This window comes from Copadichromis virginalis, linkage group LG5 (assembly GCF_057382275.1).
Source record: "Copadichromis virginalis isolate Kocher_CV1m ecotype Utaka linkage group LG5, C_Virginalis_male_GT1.1, whole genome shotgun sequence".
Classification (NCBI taxonomy): Eukaryota; Metazoa; Chordata; class Actinopteri; order Cichliformes; family Cichlidae; genus Copadichromis; species Copadichromis virginalis.
The window spans coordinates 17,812,003-17,831,585 of record NC_140622.1 but is presented as its reverse complement, the minus strand read 5'-3'; the positions used below and the strand labels follow the sequence as shown (position 1 = coordinate 17,831,585).

Sequence of the window (19,583 nt, the reverse complement as noted above, 5' to 3'; positions counted from 1 at the left end):
GACACTCTGGCTTCCTCCCAAAGTCCAAAGACATGCATGTTAACTTAATTGCTGATTCTGAATTGGCCGTAGGTGTGAGTGATTTTCTGTGTTAGCCCTGTGACAGGCTGTACCCTGCCTCTTTCCCTTTGACAGCTGGGATTTGCTCCAGGCCCTCTGCGACCCTTAATTGGATAAGCATAAGAAAATGGACAGATGGATGGATTGAATATGATTGCTGTATTAATTTATTAAGGATCACAGTCAGAGAAGGTGCCACGCTGGGTATTTTCACAGTGATTACATCAATAAGAATAGAAATTAAAAGGTCTATTTCATTACTTTCCAATCTCTTATACAAGTAACTGGGAAATTTAAAAGCCAAAGATCAGCCTTTGGAGAAAGTCTTGGATTCCCTTTATGTGGTGCAGAATACTAGAAAGCAGTATTCCCATGGTGTTGAGTGTATAAAGAGTTATAGTCAGTGCTGGGATTTGGTCTGATGAGCAGTACTTTTAACTTTAAGAGCAGACATGAAATACTGCATAGTTCACTGGGATACATTTAGAGGAATTAAATAACAAAAGAAGAAGGAAGGGCTCTTTCTACTGCTGCATCTGGAATGAAGAGTAGTGTGATGTAGTGTTGACAAGGTGTTAAGGTGCGAAGGGCCAGTATCTGTCATGATCAGGTCCTCTGAACTCAGTCAGTTTTCTCACACAGCAGAAAATAACTGGCAAGGTGAAATATAACCACGTCAGTTCTGATGACCACCTCCTAAACCCCCCTCCCACACACACACACACACACACACACACACACACACACACACACACACACACACACACACACATTATTCACCAATAAATTCCACAATCTCACAACGCTTTACCTTTAATGCTGAGACAATGACCAACCAGCAAAGTGAGCTCTACTGTTATTTTGACATTGACTGTATCCTCCATATCTGTTATCATGGATGCGAGAGATGTGAATGAGCAGCTGAGGGGGCGGCCTCAGATATGGTTCAGGTGTGTGGTGTAGGTCGAGTCCCCATAGTACCGACCTCTATGCACGCTGCACACGTACAACGAAAACACAAAAATACACTCACACACAAGTAGAAAAGGATAACCGCAGCCACAATAAGTCTTATACAGCTTTTTTGAATTGCATGTGTGTGTGTGTGTGTGTGTGTGTATGTGTGTGTGTGTGTGTGTGTGTGGTGGGGGCTCTTTTAGCCGTTTTTTTTTTTTATCTGACTCCACTCCAATCTTTTGCCTTCTCCTTCTCTGCACACACACACACACACACACACATATACACACAGCATTTTTTTCATCCTTTAATCCCAAACTGCTTAAGGAAGGGAAAGGGAGAAATCCCTTTACAATGTCTGGGCTCAGCAGTGTTTGGTAACCACTTGCTATCTCACATTGTGGTTGGAGGCAGCCGTGTTCCTCCAGACACCCGGAGTCTTCTCTCTCGGCTCTGTACAATATGCACCCTGACAGATGTCAAAGTTTTTGTCAGCATGTATTGTGCCGTTGTTTCGGAAACGTTAACCTTTTCTTTTTTCTTTGGGTTTTGAGTGGTGAAGGTTATATAGTGCATTTGGTTTTGAAATAGAGCACAAAGTCAAAGGCAGTAACGGCAGTTAAAAGGAAGTCATTCAGCAGATAATGTGTTATATGTTACATGTAACAGGTGTTTTTTATATACTTTATAAATACTCCAAATCATGCATCCGTATCTTTCCTTCGTGACGGTGCATGTTTCTCCCATTTGCATTTTCTATGTGTGTGTTTGCTGTTGTCTTTTTTACATGTTGAGATTGGGAGAGAGATGAAGGGATGAAGAGATGAACTAGAAAACGCAAGAGGTTGCCTGTTGAGCCTTTTTTGTCATGATTGAAAGAGAGAGCGAGCTCTAACATCTGTTGGCGGATTTGGGCTGAGCACATGTCTATTGATGCACCCCTGTGGACCCTGTGGAATAAGGGAAAGTAAAATGAACAAGCTGACCCATTTTCCCCTCTCCTCTTGTCACTCGTTTCCTCTCTTGATCTTATTCATTCGCTCCCCTCTGCTCCAAAGTCATTTTTTTATTATTATTATAATAATTTTTTTAATATATTTTTCTGCTTGCAGCACACCAGACAGGATAAATGGAAATGCAGAGATCAATATGTTTATTTATATATGGTGTGTGGGTTTGTTTTAATGTATTATTTAGATAATCATTTGCAACTCAGCTGGGTCATTATAGAAGAGAATCTGCCTTTCCTGCTGGATGTAATGTTGTTTTTTTATTAAAAAAGTTTTTATATCTCATCTGTATGCTGGAGTCAGATGACAGAATAAATATTAAAAGCACCAAGCAAAATTAAGAGACGCATATCTTTTTTTTTCTCATGACATTCAAATTACTAATCCATGCAGACATATCAGTTCTCACCGTGAACTTAGCCCCATAAAGGTAGTCATGGAACTTTTCCACTACTGCCCATTTCAGAGCCAAAAACTCCAGTTGGTGAACTGGGTAGTTCCGTTCTGCATGACTCAACTTGCGGCTGGCAAACGCTACCGGGCGGAGTCCTTCTGGGCACTCTTGGTTCAGGACTGCTCCTAGCCCATCCAAACTTGCATCAACATGTAGGATGTATGGTTTGGCTGGTATGGTATGCCAAGACTGGAGCATGTGTGAGCTTGTAAACAATGCTCTGAAAGGCGTCATCACAAGCTGGGGTCCACCGATCACCAAAAGGCTCGGCAACTCGAAAGTAGCTATTTTGCTTTCCTTTAGTGACACCCTTTTTGCTACCCTGTGCAGGAGGATATCCCTTGGTCAGTTCTGTCAAAGGGCGGACTATGGCGGAGTAGTTCTTGATGAACCGCCGGTAGTATCCACAAAATCCGAGAAAAGATCTTAGGGATTTCAGATCAGTGGGTTTCTTCCAGTGAGTCACCGCACTCACTTTCTCAGGATCAGTGGCAACTCCAGAGGCAGAGACAATGTGTCCCAAGAACTTCACCTGGGGTTGGCAAAATTGGCATTTGTCAATGGAGACTTTGAGACCACATTCCTCCAGCCGGTCCAGGACTTTAAGTAACCGTTCCTCGTGCTCCTCCAGTGTCCTGCCAAACACAATAAGGTCATCCAGATACACAAGGACTTGAATCAGGTTCATGTCTCCAACAGCTCTCTCCATTAACCTTTGAAAGGTTGCGGGTGCGCCAGTGATGCCTTGAGGCATCCTCTCAAACTGGAAAAACCCAAGAGGACAGATAAAAGCTGTTTTCTCTTTATCAGCCTCAGACATCTCCACTTGGTAATATCCACTTCTCAGGTCCAGTACAGAAAACCACTTGCTTCCTGTCAGACAATCCAGTGCATCATCTATGCGTGGCATAGTGTACTGGTCTGGGATGGTTCTGGAGTTCAGTAGACGGTAATCAATACACATCCGCACCTTGCCATTCTTCTTCCTGACTATGACAATCGGGGAAGCATACGGACTGCGTGACTCTTTGATTATGCCGGCTGCCAGCAGTTCTTGTAGATGGCGTCGGACATCTTCAATGTCAGCAGGTGCGATTCTGCGAGATCTCTCCCTGAATGGTCGAGGGTCTCTCAGCCTTATGTGGTGAGTGACACCTTTGGCTAAGCCGACGTCCCACTCCTCCAGGGAAAAAACATCCGCTCTTTTTGATAACTTTGCTGCTAACCTGGCTTTCCACTCTTCAGGAATAGGAGAATCTCCAAAGTCAAACAGTTCAGGGTTAATAGACCTTTCTTGGGTAGAGGTCTTTGTTAACTCAGTGACAGTGTCCACCAAGTACACCTGAGCTAGCACTGTACCAGTGGGGACAATAGTCTCTCTTTGGGACTCGTTTCTTAGCAGAAGTGTGAAACTGTTAGTGTCCATCTCAGAAGATGGTAGTACTACAGGTGGAACCAACACTCCAGCTGGGAGGTTTGTAGATTCGCCCACCTCCACCATTAGAATACTTTTGTCTAATGGCTGCTGTTGTTCCACCTTGCAAACTGCATACTGTACTGCACAGGGAGGGATAGTGATTGGCCCGGGGCCTTGCCACTTCACATGACCCACCATGCCTGTTTGTTGGCTAATGAGTGATGAGGGCAGTTCTGAGGAGAGACTATTTATCCTCAGTGAGTGAATCTCATCTTTCCCTCCTACCTCTTCACAATCTCTCAGCAGAGAATGCAGTTTCTGGGAGTTAGTGCCAATGATGACAGGAACCGGGTCTGGGCTCTTTGGATCTGGACACACCAAGGCCAAGACAGTGACTGTCTCTACAGCTTCCTTTGAGTTGGGGGGAAAACCCACCTCAACTGCCACATACCCCTTGTATGGGTAGTTGGAATCACTCAGTCCCCATATGGCGAGATCTTTTAAAGGAAGAATGGGCACATTGGGGATGAAACGGGAATACCAGCTCTCAAATATAATGGTGACTCGAGAGCCGCTGTCAAGGAGAGCTTTACATGGTTGTTCTTCTATGGTCACATCGGTCATCATGGACGGGCCGACCAATCCTTCTGGGAGTCCACCCTGTGAGGATGTGTGCACGGAACTTTTCCGGATGGAACCGACCTGTGTGGGCTCAGAAGCGCCACCTGTAGCTCCTTTTCCCTCTTTGCTCCTACGAAGGGCTCCGAGTAGCCTCTGAATTACTTTGGCAGTGTTTTCAGGAGCCATGCAGTGGGTGGCAATATGGCCATTCTCCCCACACCGGTAACAGAAGTAACTTTCTGAATCTTTTGCAGCATATGGTCTGTTTACCTTGCTTCGTCTGGCTCTCCCATCTCTCTTTGTTGAGTCAGTTTGGGTTGAACCCTGTGACACTGCCATAACGGTCAGCTGGTGTTGTAACTGTTGAACTTGCTGCTTTAACTGTTGGACTTCATTCTCCGTGCCAGTCTCAGCAACTTTCTTGGTTTGTTTCAACATTAGCTCGGCATCTGAGCGCTTGCTTGCTAACTCTTTAAGCTCAGAGCGTAACTCTTTGATCTCGGCTTTGAGCTCTTGAACCTCTGTCGATTTGGCTTTTGTCTCTTCGCCAACTTTCACTTGTCTAACTGTGGTGTTTGACTCATGCCTCACTCTTGCATGGTCTTCTTCTTCTCGAATCTCACTGAGCAGCTTCAGGAAAGCGGGTGGCTCTCCCTTTCTTTCTCTGAGTCTTAGCTGCAGTAACATTATCTCTGACTCAGTTGCACCCCGTATAAGCTGGTCAATACGTGCACGGTCGACTCGATGGCTAGGGAGACCCCCTCTCTGCACTACCTTGGTCAGAGAGCGTTCCAGTCTTCTCAGGAAGTCTGACAGCTTTTCTCCTCGCTGTTGACCCAGGCTCCTGAAGGCGAGGTACAATTCTTCACCTGACTCCAGGGATCCAAATGCACTTTCTAGAGACTCTACATAGCTCTCCGGGCTAGCATCAGGGTTATCTCGCCGTACAGCTTGGATGATCTCCAACGCCGGTCCCTTTAGGCTCTCAACTACTCTCCTTCGCTTCTCTCTCTCAGAGCAGTCACACTCTTCAATCATCAGGCGAGCCTGCTCAACCCAGCTATCAAGGCTCTCTTCACCTGCTGGAGTGGGAGAGTGGCCAGAGAATATCCGCAGACGTCGAGATGCAGTATTCTCACTGGTAGGTCGCATAGTTTTCGCTAACAGGTCTCCGACTGCCCGAATGATGGATTCAGGGGAGTTTTCCTGTGGGGTTTCAGTAGACAGCAAGGCACTAACATCATCAATTGTTTTGCCTTCTTCTACCATTAGTTTCTTAAGCTTGGCTGAGAAGTCATCAACAGATTCAGTGAGGAGGGAAATCTTCCAGACAGGACCTCCATTCAATGGCTGTACATGTGGTGGTATGCGGTCTGGCTGAGTAGCTTGACGGCATTCACACAGCACAAGGTTATTGCCTGTCTGGGTGTCTCTTAGTCTATCTCTCACTTTTACTCTTCCAAAAGCTTTCACTGACTGAGCTGTCTCTTCAATGTCTGATAAGTCAAAATCAGAAGGAACATCATGCAGTACAAAAGCCCGGTTTGGGTCTATACCTGCTTTACTGCACCAGCTACTAAGCTCAGGTGCAATTTGAGACTCTTTTCGAGTAGTCATCATACAAACCCTAATGCTGGTGTGCTAGGCTGTGAAAATCTGTAAACAAAATACTCCTTTAAAGAACAAACTAGAAAAGTTAAGCACGGGAGCATCCCAGCGGTGCCTCCATAATTGTGTAACACCCGTCCCACGTTCTATTGAGAGGGGCCCTGGGTTCCTGTTGTTACTTTCCTATTGATACTCCCTTTTTAATGCTTATGGTATTAAATATGCAATAAAACTACACTATATGGAAATAAATCACACACAAGCAGGTCAATTATAAAGTTAACTCCACTTTAGTGAATGCTGAATTAACAACACAAAGAAAATAAGTAAAATCAATAAAGTTTGTTAAACAATGATAAGGTATCTACCTCAACAGAAACAAAATAATCAAATAATATTGTGGGCCCACACGCACTCTCACCAAACACACACACACACCTCAAGTGCTACAGTCTTTCTGCTAGCAAACCCCTCGTTGCAGGCCTGAGTCGTGGCTCGGGTGCGTTGGGACCTAAAACAATATGGTCGCTTCACTTGTTGCCAAGCAGTACAAATAAAAAGCACGTGCAAACAACAGTACTCACACCTCCAGGCAGTTCAAGGGGATAGCGGGGAAACTGGGTCACGGCTACCAGCAGGCCGCGGCAGCAGCACTCACAGTCGTCCTTTCCACGTGCTCCCACGTGAACACATAACTTCAGCACACCAGCAGAAGGGACCTCTCTGACACACCAGCAAGACGTCCGTCTCCTCCTACTCACAGAAGGGTACAACAGTTCTCGACTCCAGTTAACTATCCGTCAACCCGAAAATGCGTCTGTCGCCCTTCTAAGAACTCTGCGTTCACTCGACACTGTTCAGCTCTCGTCTCTCTCGCTTCCTGCAGAGTGCACACGGCTCCCCACTTACTCCCACCCCTCTACCTGAGACTACTTCAGGGTTCACTGGAGCTGTAGTACATATCAATACCATATCAAAAATAATGACATAAACCTCAAAATACAAATAAAAAGGTTGTGCATTTAACTGACACACATCACATACTTTGCAGGCATTTGTATACATTCTTGAACACATTAAACATTTGCAATTAACTATCAATATTAATGAACAAATTGAAATAATGAGCTACTTATATAGCCAGGGCTACACATGTGTTAAATATCACAAACGTGTGGCACAGTGGTAGACACTGGCAGAAAGAGCAGCATCATTAGTGTAAAGCTAAAGGTAAGACTGAAATGTGGGGCTAATTAAAAGTACTGAGAGCAGTGTGGGTCATCCCCCTACATCAGCTACTGACATCATTAGCCTCTTCAAAGTTTACAGTAACAGAACTCAGATACAATTTCACTTCCCCACTAAGATGCATTAACCTCTTGATTAAAATTGAAATCAAACTTACAGGAGAAACAGTCCATCCATCATGCACATTAGTGGGCATAACGTAATTTTTTATCCCTATTATATTTCTCTGTGAAAAGGCTGCACGAACGGGCAGGGCTGCGTGTAAGCTGTTCACACCGAGATTTTATGATTTTTACAAGATATCAAACATTGTTGAAAAGGCAATGCATGATATCTTTATTTATATTTAGTAGTTCATCCTCTCTCATATAAATGTGCATTTTTATCTTATAATGCTAGTATAATATTGCTGAGGGTCTCTAGAGATTCTTCAGTAGTGATAATTTATCAGCACATCTGCTTTGCTGGTGAAGGCCAGTGCAAATGGGGCATGTCTTGGAACATATTTTCACACCTGTCAGTGTATTGCCACTGTGGTGCCAGTTTCATGTAGGGCTGCAGTTGTGGAACATTTCCATACTAACTTTAAAAAACACATCTCCTAGTCAGGGCTGGTGTTTAGGTCATCTGTGGAAAACGTGAGACCAGGAGTGCGGTGTCGTAGCTGCAGCAAGCTTCAGGAAAAAGCATATGTTTGTAAGTGGATGTGTGTGTGTGTTGGACAAGCAGAGAGACCGTAAGCCGCTGGGTATTGGTTTGGACTACAGCCGAGCTCACAGGAAATGCCAACAAAGCACCAAGTGACATTCAGACAACATGGACAAAACAAACGCACACACACTCGTGCACACACAGATGCACAGACTTCGGTGAACAAACAGCTATCCAATTTTTGTTCCAGTGTGATCGATCGGGGAAAAATATTAAAAATCAACTTCCAGCAGGAGATGTGTGTGCCACCGACTGGTTCTCTGATGTAGAGTGTAGCAGCAGCACTCTTAGTACCTCATCTAATCGAGTACATCTAATCGATTGCAGACAGAATAACAGAAAATCACATAGGAAAGTGGATTAGATGTGGGGCTGTGAGACCAGGAAGCACCCTCTGACATAAGGATTGACTTCACATAGGTTACATTAACCATTAATAACACTAGTGGGGTGAGTGGCTATAGCTCAAGTGGTAGAGCAGGTCAGCTACTAATCGGAAGATTGGTCTGTGTGAATGAAATGTCTGTGAATGGTAGATAGAAGCATTTACATAGAGCATAGAAATAAATGCTTGTGTGAATGAGGCAAGTTGTGTAAAGTGCTTTGAGCGCCCAGTTAGAGTAGAAAAGCATTATATACGAACCAGTCCATTACCATTCACCACTAGTGCATAAAAAGCCATGTGGTGACACATCACCTTTCCTTCCACTGATCAAAAGATTACAGTGAGAAGCCTTTCTTGATTTATCGGAGTTTAACGGGATGTGGACCATTATCTCTCAAACCAGTGCATGTGAAGACGTGACAGTATCAGAATTAGCATGGATGTTTTATGTATTATGTATATGTTATTATTATGTATTATGGTTGTAAGGAGGTAGGATGAGCTGCATTGTGTTAACTCATATTCAGATTCACATACTCGTAAAGTACATTGTGAGGTACAGATAGGCCGACAACTACTTTTGTGTAACGTCTACACAAACCTTTTTTACTGCTGTCATTTAAAGCACTTGTTTGCCCCCAAAATGAAGCATTGTATGGTCAGGTGAAACTCCATTAAAGTTTATGTACTATAAAAGAATCAAACTTACGGCAGAAAACCGCAGTTCTATGACAGCCATCTCCCAAACTATTAAAGGTAATGGAGCTATCTATTTACGACGCCAAAAGAGCATAAAATGTCCATCAAATTTATAAAGTGTGGGACATTTGCGGTTGCTTAGAAAGGGAGCGCTGATATCTCTAGTAGATTTGGAGACTTCTGTGGCAGTAGGAACAGAGAAGAACACTTTTTGTATTAAAATTTTAACTTTCAAATGTGCATACACACACTAACATGTTAACAAGCCAGTAAGCTTAGCCAGTTAGCTTAGCTGAACAATAAAGACTGAAAATTGTTTTAAAAAGCCATGCTCTATCCAAAATTAAGAGCAATAAAACATTTTTTAAAAATTAAAATCTTTATCCTTTAAGCTCAGGTCCTCTACCAGTGGCCTGCTAGCTTGAGGGTCCTGTATAGTATCTTTGCTGTTCCTTGGACTGCGCTCTTCTGGAGATTTCAGATGTCAGTCCTGGGATCTGCTGGAGCCACTCCCAGCCCTTGGTCATTCTTGAGCTTGAGCTTTACAACTCCACAACTTTATTAGTGCAAAAAAACCCCATCAATGTATTTTCACTTAAACAAGCAGCTTTTTTATGTACATTAAGGTTATATAAAAAATTAACAGTGCAAATGCAAATCCTTGCTGACAGTTTAACCAAAAGGCATTTCCAGTGGAAATCCTCAGCATAACCATGTATAATATCCACAAAACTTAAAAAGAGGTTATACACACACAATACGGTAATATTATGTTGAAGTACAGTACGTATCACTCCGTACTGAAACATTTGACAGATTTTCGAGCGCCGTGTACGACATAAAATCATTTCGAGGTCAGTAAACACAACCAGAATTCATACATAAGGCACACGGGATTATAAGGGGCACTGTCGATTTTCAGAAAAATCAAAGGATTGATTTTAAGTGTGCGTAATAACGACGGCCCGCTACCAAAAATAGTGCTTTGTTGTGCTTCTGACAGATGAAAGCCAAACCAGTTCCACACCACTGAAGTTGCAGCATTTTTACAAACCAATTCTGGTTCATCCGTTTCTTTCAATGACCCGCTTTCACTCTTCTTATTCTGCGTCGCTGCCATGTGCGTATGTAAACAAAGGCACTGCGCATGTTTTACCCATATCTATCGCGATATTTCATTTTCTTATCAGCCCGACATTACACTGGTATTACTTGCACTTGCAAGTGCGTAAAAGCTTCAGTGAAGTGTATAGCCTTCTGTCAGTAACTGAGGTCGGTGTGTTATAAATGACAGCTGGAGGTGTTCTCATCATTGTCAGTTCTATCACTTATAGAAATGACAATTGCAAGAACTGAGAGATTTTTTCACCGTGGAACAAACTTGTTGTTTCATGAGAAGTTCGTAATCTTATCTTTAGTAGCACTGACGTGACCACACCAACAATACAGCAATGTAAGGGCCAGAAAATTACCCAGACACTGAGGTAGGCAGAGTGGCACAGCTCACATTTTGTTTATTCAGCTCAGATAGTGCTGTTTTTGTACCTAGTGAGTCATGGAATTTCCAGCCTCTTAGACAACCTCTTATCGCAGATGCACAGAAAATTTTTTCCCAGAAATCATCTCTCACACAAGAACACTTTTATTTTTGGAGAAGCCACCCTAGACTGCCCATTATTTAAGTGTGCCCTGACATCCCCTGCTGATAATGTGTTCCTCTTGTTTGTGCTTGTGTCTGGCCACCAAACAGCTCGGCCACATGCACACACTCTTTAACTACGAGACTGCAGCTGGATTCGTGCTCAGTTAAACAAACGCACTCAGCCATTACCTCGATCAGTGATACACTATTAACCTCTGTATGGGTGTTGTGTGTGTATTTGTTGTGTAGGAGTTTGCCACCCTCACAAAGGAGCTGAACATATGCCGCGAGCAGCTGCTGGAGAAAGAGGAGGAAATATCTGAGCTGAAAGCAGAAAGGAACAACACCAGGGTATGTGTGTCTATGTGTGTACGTGTGTGTCTTTGAGGGCGTGCGTGTGTTTGACGCTGATGAAAACAAACAATGTTTCTGGAATTAGTATTCTCTTTGGTCATGCATACATTGGTGTGTGTGTGTTCGTGCTGTAGCTGCTGTTGGAGCACCTGGAGTGTCTGGTGTCTCGTCACGAACGTAGTCTGAGAATGACAGTGGTAAAAAGACAGGCACCCCCACCATCTGGAGTCTCCAGCGAGGTGGAGGTCCTCAAAGCTCTGAAGTCGCTCTTTGAACACCACAAGGCTCTGGATGAAAAGGTGGACTCTCTCGCTCGTTCTCACACACACACACACACACACATATTGCATGACAGAGGTTAGTTCTGACAAGTAAATGACAAATCTAGAAACTTGAGGACACAATATCTTAACAGTTTCTTGCTTCAAATGTGTCTTTTAACAGAATTTTTGCCTTTTTTCACTGTTTCTTAGTTATTGACGAACCTCTGTTTAGGACAAAAACAGACAGTGGCTGAAGTCATGAGACTTTATTAAGAGAAAACAGCATTGGCAACAGAATTGTACAGCAAATGGATGCAGATGAAAAAATAATCTGACTCTATATTAATCTCCTAAAACCTGAACTTTTCCACAGCGTGCATGTTTAATTTCTCTTTGATATTTGGGCTGATTGGGACTCGATGAATGTAAAAACAAAGAATCACCGGTTTGTTTGTTTTTTACACAATTTGTGTTTCTAAGAAAAATGAGAGCCACATATGAAGACATTCGTTTTAAATTTTGATAAAACAGAGGCAGTATAATGTCCCTGTAAGTGGATATCAGGCCCTTGTAGAGCAAAATTTAGTATGTTGGTCTAGACAACCCAAAATGTGATGTCCACATATGTGGATGCCAGGAGGTTAATATAAAAGTGAAAACTAAAAATCATGTAGTTTAGATTGCTTTGCCTTGAAAGCTTAAAATAACTGATTAAACGTGTGGACGGTGTGTTTGGCAGGTGCGAGAGAGGCTTCGGGTGGCTCTGGAGAGGGTTGCCACCCTGGAGGGGCAGCTAGCAACTACCACGCAAGAGGTGAGCAATGCGTATCTATGTGCAGAGTTTTTATGTGTGTGTGTGTGTGTGTGTGTGTGTGTGTGTGTGTGTGTGTGTGTGTGTGTGTGTCTATGTGTGTCGTTGATGGTAAGTAAAACATCTGCTCAATCCCTAGTTGACATCTGGTAATGCCTCGAGTGTGATCGGATATACAATTTGCGTATCACACTGTGTGAGAGTCTTCTCAATCCTCTGTTCATATACATAAAACATCTATGTATAGATGTGTGAAACATAGGGCTCAGGGGCAAAAATCGTCCTCACAAAGACTCCAATTCAGCCCAATTAGGCTTTGGGAAAGGTGAAGAAGCGCATAGATTTAGAACTTTTAACTCTATTTTAATACGTTTCCAGCCTTTCCTATTGATAAAGACCTCCCCCGTTGTTTTTCACTACCTACTATACAAATATCTACTGAAAAATTTGTCCTCAGCAAACAGATCTTTTAATGTACTTTTACACATTTATCATGTAGACAAACTGAGACATGTCGTTGATTGGACTTATTTTCCTCATTAATTCTTATCGGGGATTAAATGTGTAGCTAAATGTCTTTACACCGATGTAAAATGGGTTTGACATTCCTGATTTATACATTAAAAGGTAAACAAAGAACAAATTCTTAATTTGATTCAAAATCAAACCTTGTTACTGTAAATTGCACTGATCAAAGAGTCTTATTTGACTAAAGCGAATCCTCCTTCGCACCTCTTTTCTTTTTTTTTTGAGCATTATTCATATTTGCAGATATGTAAAACATGAGAGATCTTGTTGTCTGGCAGCCATGCTTCCCTTTGGGAGGCTGGGTTCTGTTCTTGGATCGACTAAGTGACAAGAAAAGTAAGTACGTTTATTCAGTGTTCTTTTTTTGGTCTTTTTAATCTACATTGCAGTTGAACATGGTGAGACAGAGGAAGGATGGTGACTCAGTGGAGCGAACAGATGGATCCAAACCTACATGGAAGGTCTTCCTGGCTGTGTGATTGTTTTTGTGCTATGTGTTTTATTTTGTGCCTGCTGATAGTATTTGTCTGCCCGTCTGCTTTTGTATCTCCTTTCTGTCTTCCTCCTACACAGTGACCCACACATATCTATACACAAAGGAGCATAAATCTTCCCTTACCTTTCTGATTGGGTTGCTAACTCTTGCCCTTCATTCAAGCCTGGTTTGAGGCTGGGGCTGAAACAAACACGTGTGACTGTGAGTGGATCAGATAGAAAAACCAAAGATTTACATCTAAAAAGAAATGTATCAACTTTTTATTAAGAAAAAACAAAAGCATGGAGGATAGGCAGTGGGGGAGGAAAGAAGAGAGAACTGGCTAGAGTGTGGCCATTAGTAGGGTGAGTGCCGTTTAGATGTCACAGAGTGTGAAGTGTGCAAACACACACTCTGTTAGGACATTTATCGATGACACCCGCTGCACTGCTGACAGCCACTGCCCTGCAGTGTTTTGCCACAAGTTCCCACTCCCAACTCATTACATGAAGATGCTTTGTCAGGAACCATTTCTTGCTACACAAGGGGTACCCCCATGAGAGCGTTTTCCATTGCACAGGACCACCTATAGTGTCAATTTTCCACATGAGGAAGAACAAAAGCCAAACCAGAAAAGTTTGTCTGCCTGGTACAGTTTTTTTTTTTCATTTCTATGCCTTTTTTGGTTAGGTTTAGGCATTAGATTGCACGGCTAGGTTTATTTTAGCTTTAAAATATGCCAAATCAAATCAAATCACTTTTATTGTCACATCACATGTGCAGGTACACTGGTACAGTACATGTGAGTGAAATTCTTGTGTGCGAGCTTCACAAGCAACAGAGTTCTGCAAAAATACAATAACGTAAAACAAGCAAAATATAAGAACGGCTACATCTGAGACTAATAAATATATGTACAATATATAATAGTATATGCATTACTGGATGTGTATACTAAATATGTTTTTCTACGTGTGTGTGTGTGTGTGTGTGTGTGTGTGTGTGTGTGTGTGTGTATACATATTTTACAAATTAAATAGAGTAAACAATAAATAAAATATATAAAATATACAGAGTTGAATATGTGCAAAACAGTGGCATTACTGTACAGTATGTAGTGCATAATGTTGAAGTTCCAGTAGTGGAGGTGAGGTGTCTATGACGTGTTCAGCAGTCTGATGGCCTGATGGAAAAAGCTGTCTCTCAGTCTGCTGGTACGGGACCGGATGCTGCAGAACCTCCTTCCTGATGGAAGCAGTCTGAACAGTTTATGGCTGGGGTGACTGGAGTCCTTGATGATCCTCCTCGCTTTCCTCAGGCAGCGCTTCCTGTAGACGTCTTGGAGGGAGGGAAGCTCACCTCCAATTATCCGTTCAGAGCACCGCACTACTCGCTGGAGAGCTTTGCGGTTGTAAGCGGTGCTGTTGCCGTACCAGGTGGTGATGCATCCAGTGAGGATGCTCTCAATGGCACAGTGATAGAAGGTCCTGAGGATGCGGGGGCTCATGCCGAATCTTTTCAGTCTCCTGAGAAAGAAGAGGCGCTGCTGCGCCTTCTTCACTGTTTTGTTTATGTGTACTGACCACATAAGCCAGATGTACACCAAGGAAGCGGAAGCTGCTCACTCTCTCCACAGCAGCGCCGTTGATGGTGATGGGGGTGTGTACCCCATTTCACAACATAAAAGATTCAATATAAGGCAAAAATCTCTTTTTCTGTCAAGCAGCTCTGACATTTTCTTGGCTACAGCAGTTACCTGCTCCTAGTGTCATCACTGCATGTCCCCCGACAATGACAACATCACCACATCCCTTTGGCCTTATCACATCTGGGACTTCTGTGTGACCTCTGCTAGCCCACCCTGCACTGTGAAAAACGCCACTAAAGCCGACGAGTCCTGACAAGTTGAGAGTGAGAACGGACTGATGTTGCAACCAGCCCTCAGTGAGGAATATTTTTATTCAAGAAAGCGCAAAATGAAAATGCTTTTTTCAGCATTACAGGGTCCTACACAGTGATAGTGACACACTCTTAGTTCGTGAGCTCGTACCACGCTGTTTTACAGTCACAGGGAGCCACTCATGGATCCCCAGGTGTGCCATATTACACAGTTTCACACTATTTAGCCCTATTTCCCCGGGCATTTGTGTGAATCTTTACGTTTCTGTAAGGAAGTCATGCACAGGCAAAATGGAAACACAACGGAGCAGAGGGGGTCCTGCTAACTTTGGCTGCCCACTGCGTTGCTGTCTGAATGTGTCCCTGAAGATTTGTTTAATTAAGAGCCTGGAATTAACTGCACTCTGAGCTTTGGAAAGAAGAGAAACAACATCAAAACAACAACATAGCAGCCTACCCTCACATAACCCAACCCTGTATGCATAAAACCCACCACTCTGATCTAGGTCACTCAAGAACTTTATCAGCTCTAAAACTCTAAAACAAGAACTTTATCAGATACCCTCCAAACACAGCATGTAGATTTGCATCTGTGTAATACATGAGATGCATTTTATGTGAAAAGTGTATATAATGATGGATCTGCTAATTGTATGTGTCTGCCTTACAGAGACTTCCCAATGGCTCTATAGATGCCCACGATGACGGCAGCAGGGCATCTGAGCTTCAGGAGCTGCTGGATCGGACCAATAAAGAGCTGGCTCAAAGCCGCGAGCACTGTGCCACTCTTAACCACCGCGTCACTGAGCTCGAGGCAGAGCTTGCGAATGCACGCAGAGAACTGAGCCGCAGCGAGGAGCTGTCAATCAAACAACAGAGGGAACAGAGAGAGGTGACAGTAAAGGATGGAGTCAAAAAATGTGCTTTGGTTCTGGGAGCAAGCAGTGGGCAGCAAAAATGTTCAACTTTGCAAGGAAGAAAAATGTAAACATTTTCCTCATAAATCAGTTGCTGATTTATGAGGAAATGTCGTGGACCTTTATTACTCCCTATCTTGTTATTTCACAAAGTAACAAGATTTTTCTTATGCCATTGAGTCATATTCTCAGTCCTTCAAAAAGACCACATTGCATAAAGGCAGATAGATTTGTGTAGCGTGGATGTAGCTATTTCAAGTAATTAATTAGAAGAAACTTTTTAAAGTTCATTACATTTTGGGAAAATATATATAAAATATGTATATATAATATATATAATATTAGTGACCCTTATTCCACCAATATATTTAATATACTTCTTTAATATTTAATAAATTTCTTTTCAAAGCAACATTAGTTATGCAATTAATATTAATATCAAGAAAGAAATATTATAATTATTGCAAAGTTACTATTAGTTAGCATATTATGCAAAACAAAAAACTTTACTTTTCTTTAATAAAACTTTTATTCCAAGTGTAATCCATACTATTATTTTAAAGCTTCCTTTGACTCTAGTATCCGTTCATTTTCAGTAATTTCAAGTAAACATTGTTTTTGTTGTATTTGTATATATGAAAAAACTCTGGGTCTGGGTCATATTGAAACCAAAAACCAGTCAGTCCTCTTCAGCATGTCCTGTACCACAACCACTCACCGAGACACATCCCGGGGGCATCCTGATCAGATGCCCAAACCAACTAAATTGTCTCCTATTAGTGTGGAGTAGTGGCTTTAGTCTGAGTCCCGCTGAAATAACCAACCCTTGTATCCCTGGTCTTATTATTATAGTCACTCATGACCATAGGTGAGGGTGGAATGTAAACACAATTGACCTATAAATTGACATCAGCACCAACCTGCCTGTTGGTCTTCCACTCCACCATCACGTGAACAGGACCCTAAGATGCTTAAATTCTTCCATATGGTGTAGCAACTCATGCTAGACCTGGGAGTGTGCACACCGCCCTTATCCATCTGAGAGTCATGACCTAATAGTCAAAAGTGTTACTTCTCATCCAATGTTTCACACTCAGCTGCAAACAGCCACAGTGCAAGCCGGAGGTCACTGTCTGATGAAGCTACCAGAACCACATCATCTGCAAAAAGCAGAGACAATATTCAAAGACCACCAAACCCTCTACCCTCCACCTCCGGCTGCCCCTAGAAATTCTGTCCATAAATATTATGAACAGAATCGGTGACAAAGTGCAGGCCTGCCTGCTCAGTGTGACTTACCGCTGGCAATGAGACCCAAGCTCTCGCTGCAGCTGTACAGGGACCAGAAACGACTGGAAACAACTTAAAGCTAATCAGACACAACAGGCAGTTTTAGCACACAGTTTGCCACAAGCTTTGCTCAGGGCAGGGCTGTGACAGGAGGATGGAGCAGTTGCTTACTTCCCGTCTGTGATTCAGGAGAAAAGGTAGCGTTTGTTGTCAGCCGATATTCCAACTAAGTGTTGGACATACATGAATGAGTTTTCCTCATTCCCAGAGATGATGAATCCAGCGATGGAGTCTTTTTTCTTTAAAATGACCGACAGAGTTCCCATACATCTCCTGGATAAAGTGTGTTTCTTTAATTTAGGAACCGTGGCAAACATTAACTGAATACTGAAAAATAAATCGGTATACTATCTATCTGGTTATACACAGGGGAGAAGTACAGTATAAGCAGTAAACAAGGATCACTTAGCAGTCACTTCCATCTTGGTCCAGCGTAGCAGCGTAGCCATTTTGATCAGTATACAGTTTAAATTTGCCTGAATGTTTAAAAATGCACTGATGAAAACCTGGAGATGGATAAAAACTAAAGCTTAGCTAAAAACATTTGCTCCCTGCACGTGTAGTAGACATGATCGACTGTTACTATATGACTTGATTGTTAATGTTGTGTTTCTCCACCTGCAGAGAGAAGATATGGAGGAGAGGATAACGACATTGGAGAAACGCTATCTGGCTGCTCAGCGAGAGACGACACACATCCATGACCTCAACGACAAGTTGGAAAACGAACTAGCCACCAAGGACTCCCTGCACCGACAGGTAACACTCGGCAGCATTAGCCACACACAGTTAACAACCCAACAGTCTGCATAATGAGCTTTATTACAGGCTGAGTGCATAATTGTCATTCAGAAACATGCATTTGTAGATAATTGTTTTTAAAACAAAAGTTAAGTGGAAATAGATGATGGTTGACCTGCTTAATGTCACCTTCCTAAACAAACAACAAGGTAGGCATTTCTGTCATAAACAGCCATTCAGTCCGTTTTTAAGAATGTTTTCATTCCTCTGCTGTATTCAGGCATCCTTGACTGTTTTATAATGTTAGTGTGTTGTTAAGGGATACCAGAAATATCACATTTATTTTGATACACTGTGACAAGTATTAATTGTGCATCCAGGCTTATGTGTGCTGTTTTTATTTCTTTTTAATATTTCATGCCTCGGCCATCTGCAAAAATACATTTAAAGTTTGGGAGAGTATTATCGTCAGTGAGTGAGCAATCGAAACACGCTGCTCCGAGGTTCATGTGTAGTTCAGGTTGAATCTAAGTTCAGCTCCGCATGGGAAACACCAGCAACATCCTCTGTGAATGACCATATGTTATGTCCTTGCTACTCGCTGGCTGCAGTAGACTGATTACACCTCTCTTGTGATTGCAATAATATCACTCGTGTGTGTGCGTGCGTGCATGTGTGTGTGTGTGTGTGTGTGTGCGTGTGTGTGTCTGTCTGTCTGTCAGAGTGAGGAGAAGGTGCGCCAGCTGCAGGAGATGCTGGAGATGGCAGAGCAGAGGCTGGCTCAGACCATGAGGAAGGCTGAGACACTGCCAGAGGTAGAGGCTGAACTGGCACAGAGAGTGGCAGCGCTCTCCAAGGTAACACACACACACACACTCACACACACAAAGCTGTAGAAGCTTTTGCAAATGTTACTGATATAACAAGATTCACATGGCTTACAAATAAAAAACATAGATAAGATTGCAGGAGAGCAGTGTTCTTCTTGAGGCAGTTGTACAGACATGTGCGTGTCTCCCCCTTTAGGCCGAGGAACGCCATGGCAACGTGGAGGAGCGGCTCAGACAGCTGGAGTCACAACTGGAGGAGAAGAACCAGGAGCTAGGAAGGGTGTGTGTGCCTGTGTGTATGTGTGCAGCAGCCCTGCAGGTTCTCTCTGACCTCTCACGATAATGCGTGCACGTGCGGGCTGATGCCCCACATTAGCTGGATGCCTTGACTCTTGGCTGTGTGCTCCCTCATGCATACGTGTACATACGCAAACACACAGGAAACACACATTCAAGAAGAGTTCTTTATTTTCCCGGTGCACTGTTGCATGAATTCAAACCAAATTCACATATCTTGCTGCAACACATGCACACACACCCCTCTCCCCTATAAGACTGATTGGCTGCTATCTTTAGACTCTGAATAATTCACGCAAGGCTAAT

General features: G+C 42.9%; 1 protein-coding gene across 4 annotated transcripts in view; it reads left to right on the top strand.

The window, feature by feature from the left end:
- The window catches only part of ppfia4 (PTPRF interacting protein alpha 4), a 72,972-nt gene that overhangs the window by 40,412 nt on the left and 12,977 nt on the right, over positions 1–19,583 (top strand). For all 4 annotated transcript variants that reach the window (XM_085456314.1, XM_085456315.1, XM_085456313.1 and 1 more), the window contains 8 exons: positions 11,062–11,163; positions 11,301–11,465; positions 12,169–12,243; positions 13,158–13,229; positions 15,813–16,034; positions 18,034–18,168; positions 18,873–19,007; positions 19,177–19,260. In XM_085456314.1, coding sequence (XP_085312440.1) covers positions 11,062–11,163; positions 11,301–11,465; positions 12,169–12,243; positions 13,158–13,229; positions 15,813–16,034; positions 18,034–18,168; positions 18,873–19,007; positions 19,177–19,260 — 990 coding nt within the window. The remainder of the gene's footprint in view (positions 1–11,061; positions 11,164–11,300; positions 11,466–12,168; positions 12,244–13,157; positions 13,230–15,812; positions 16,035–18,033; positions 18,169–18,872; positions 19,008–19,176; positions 19,261–19,583) is intronic.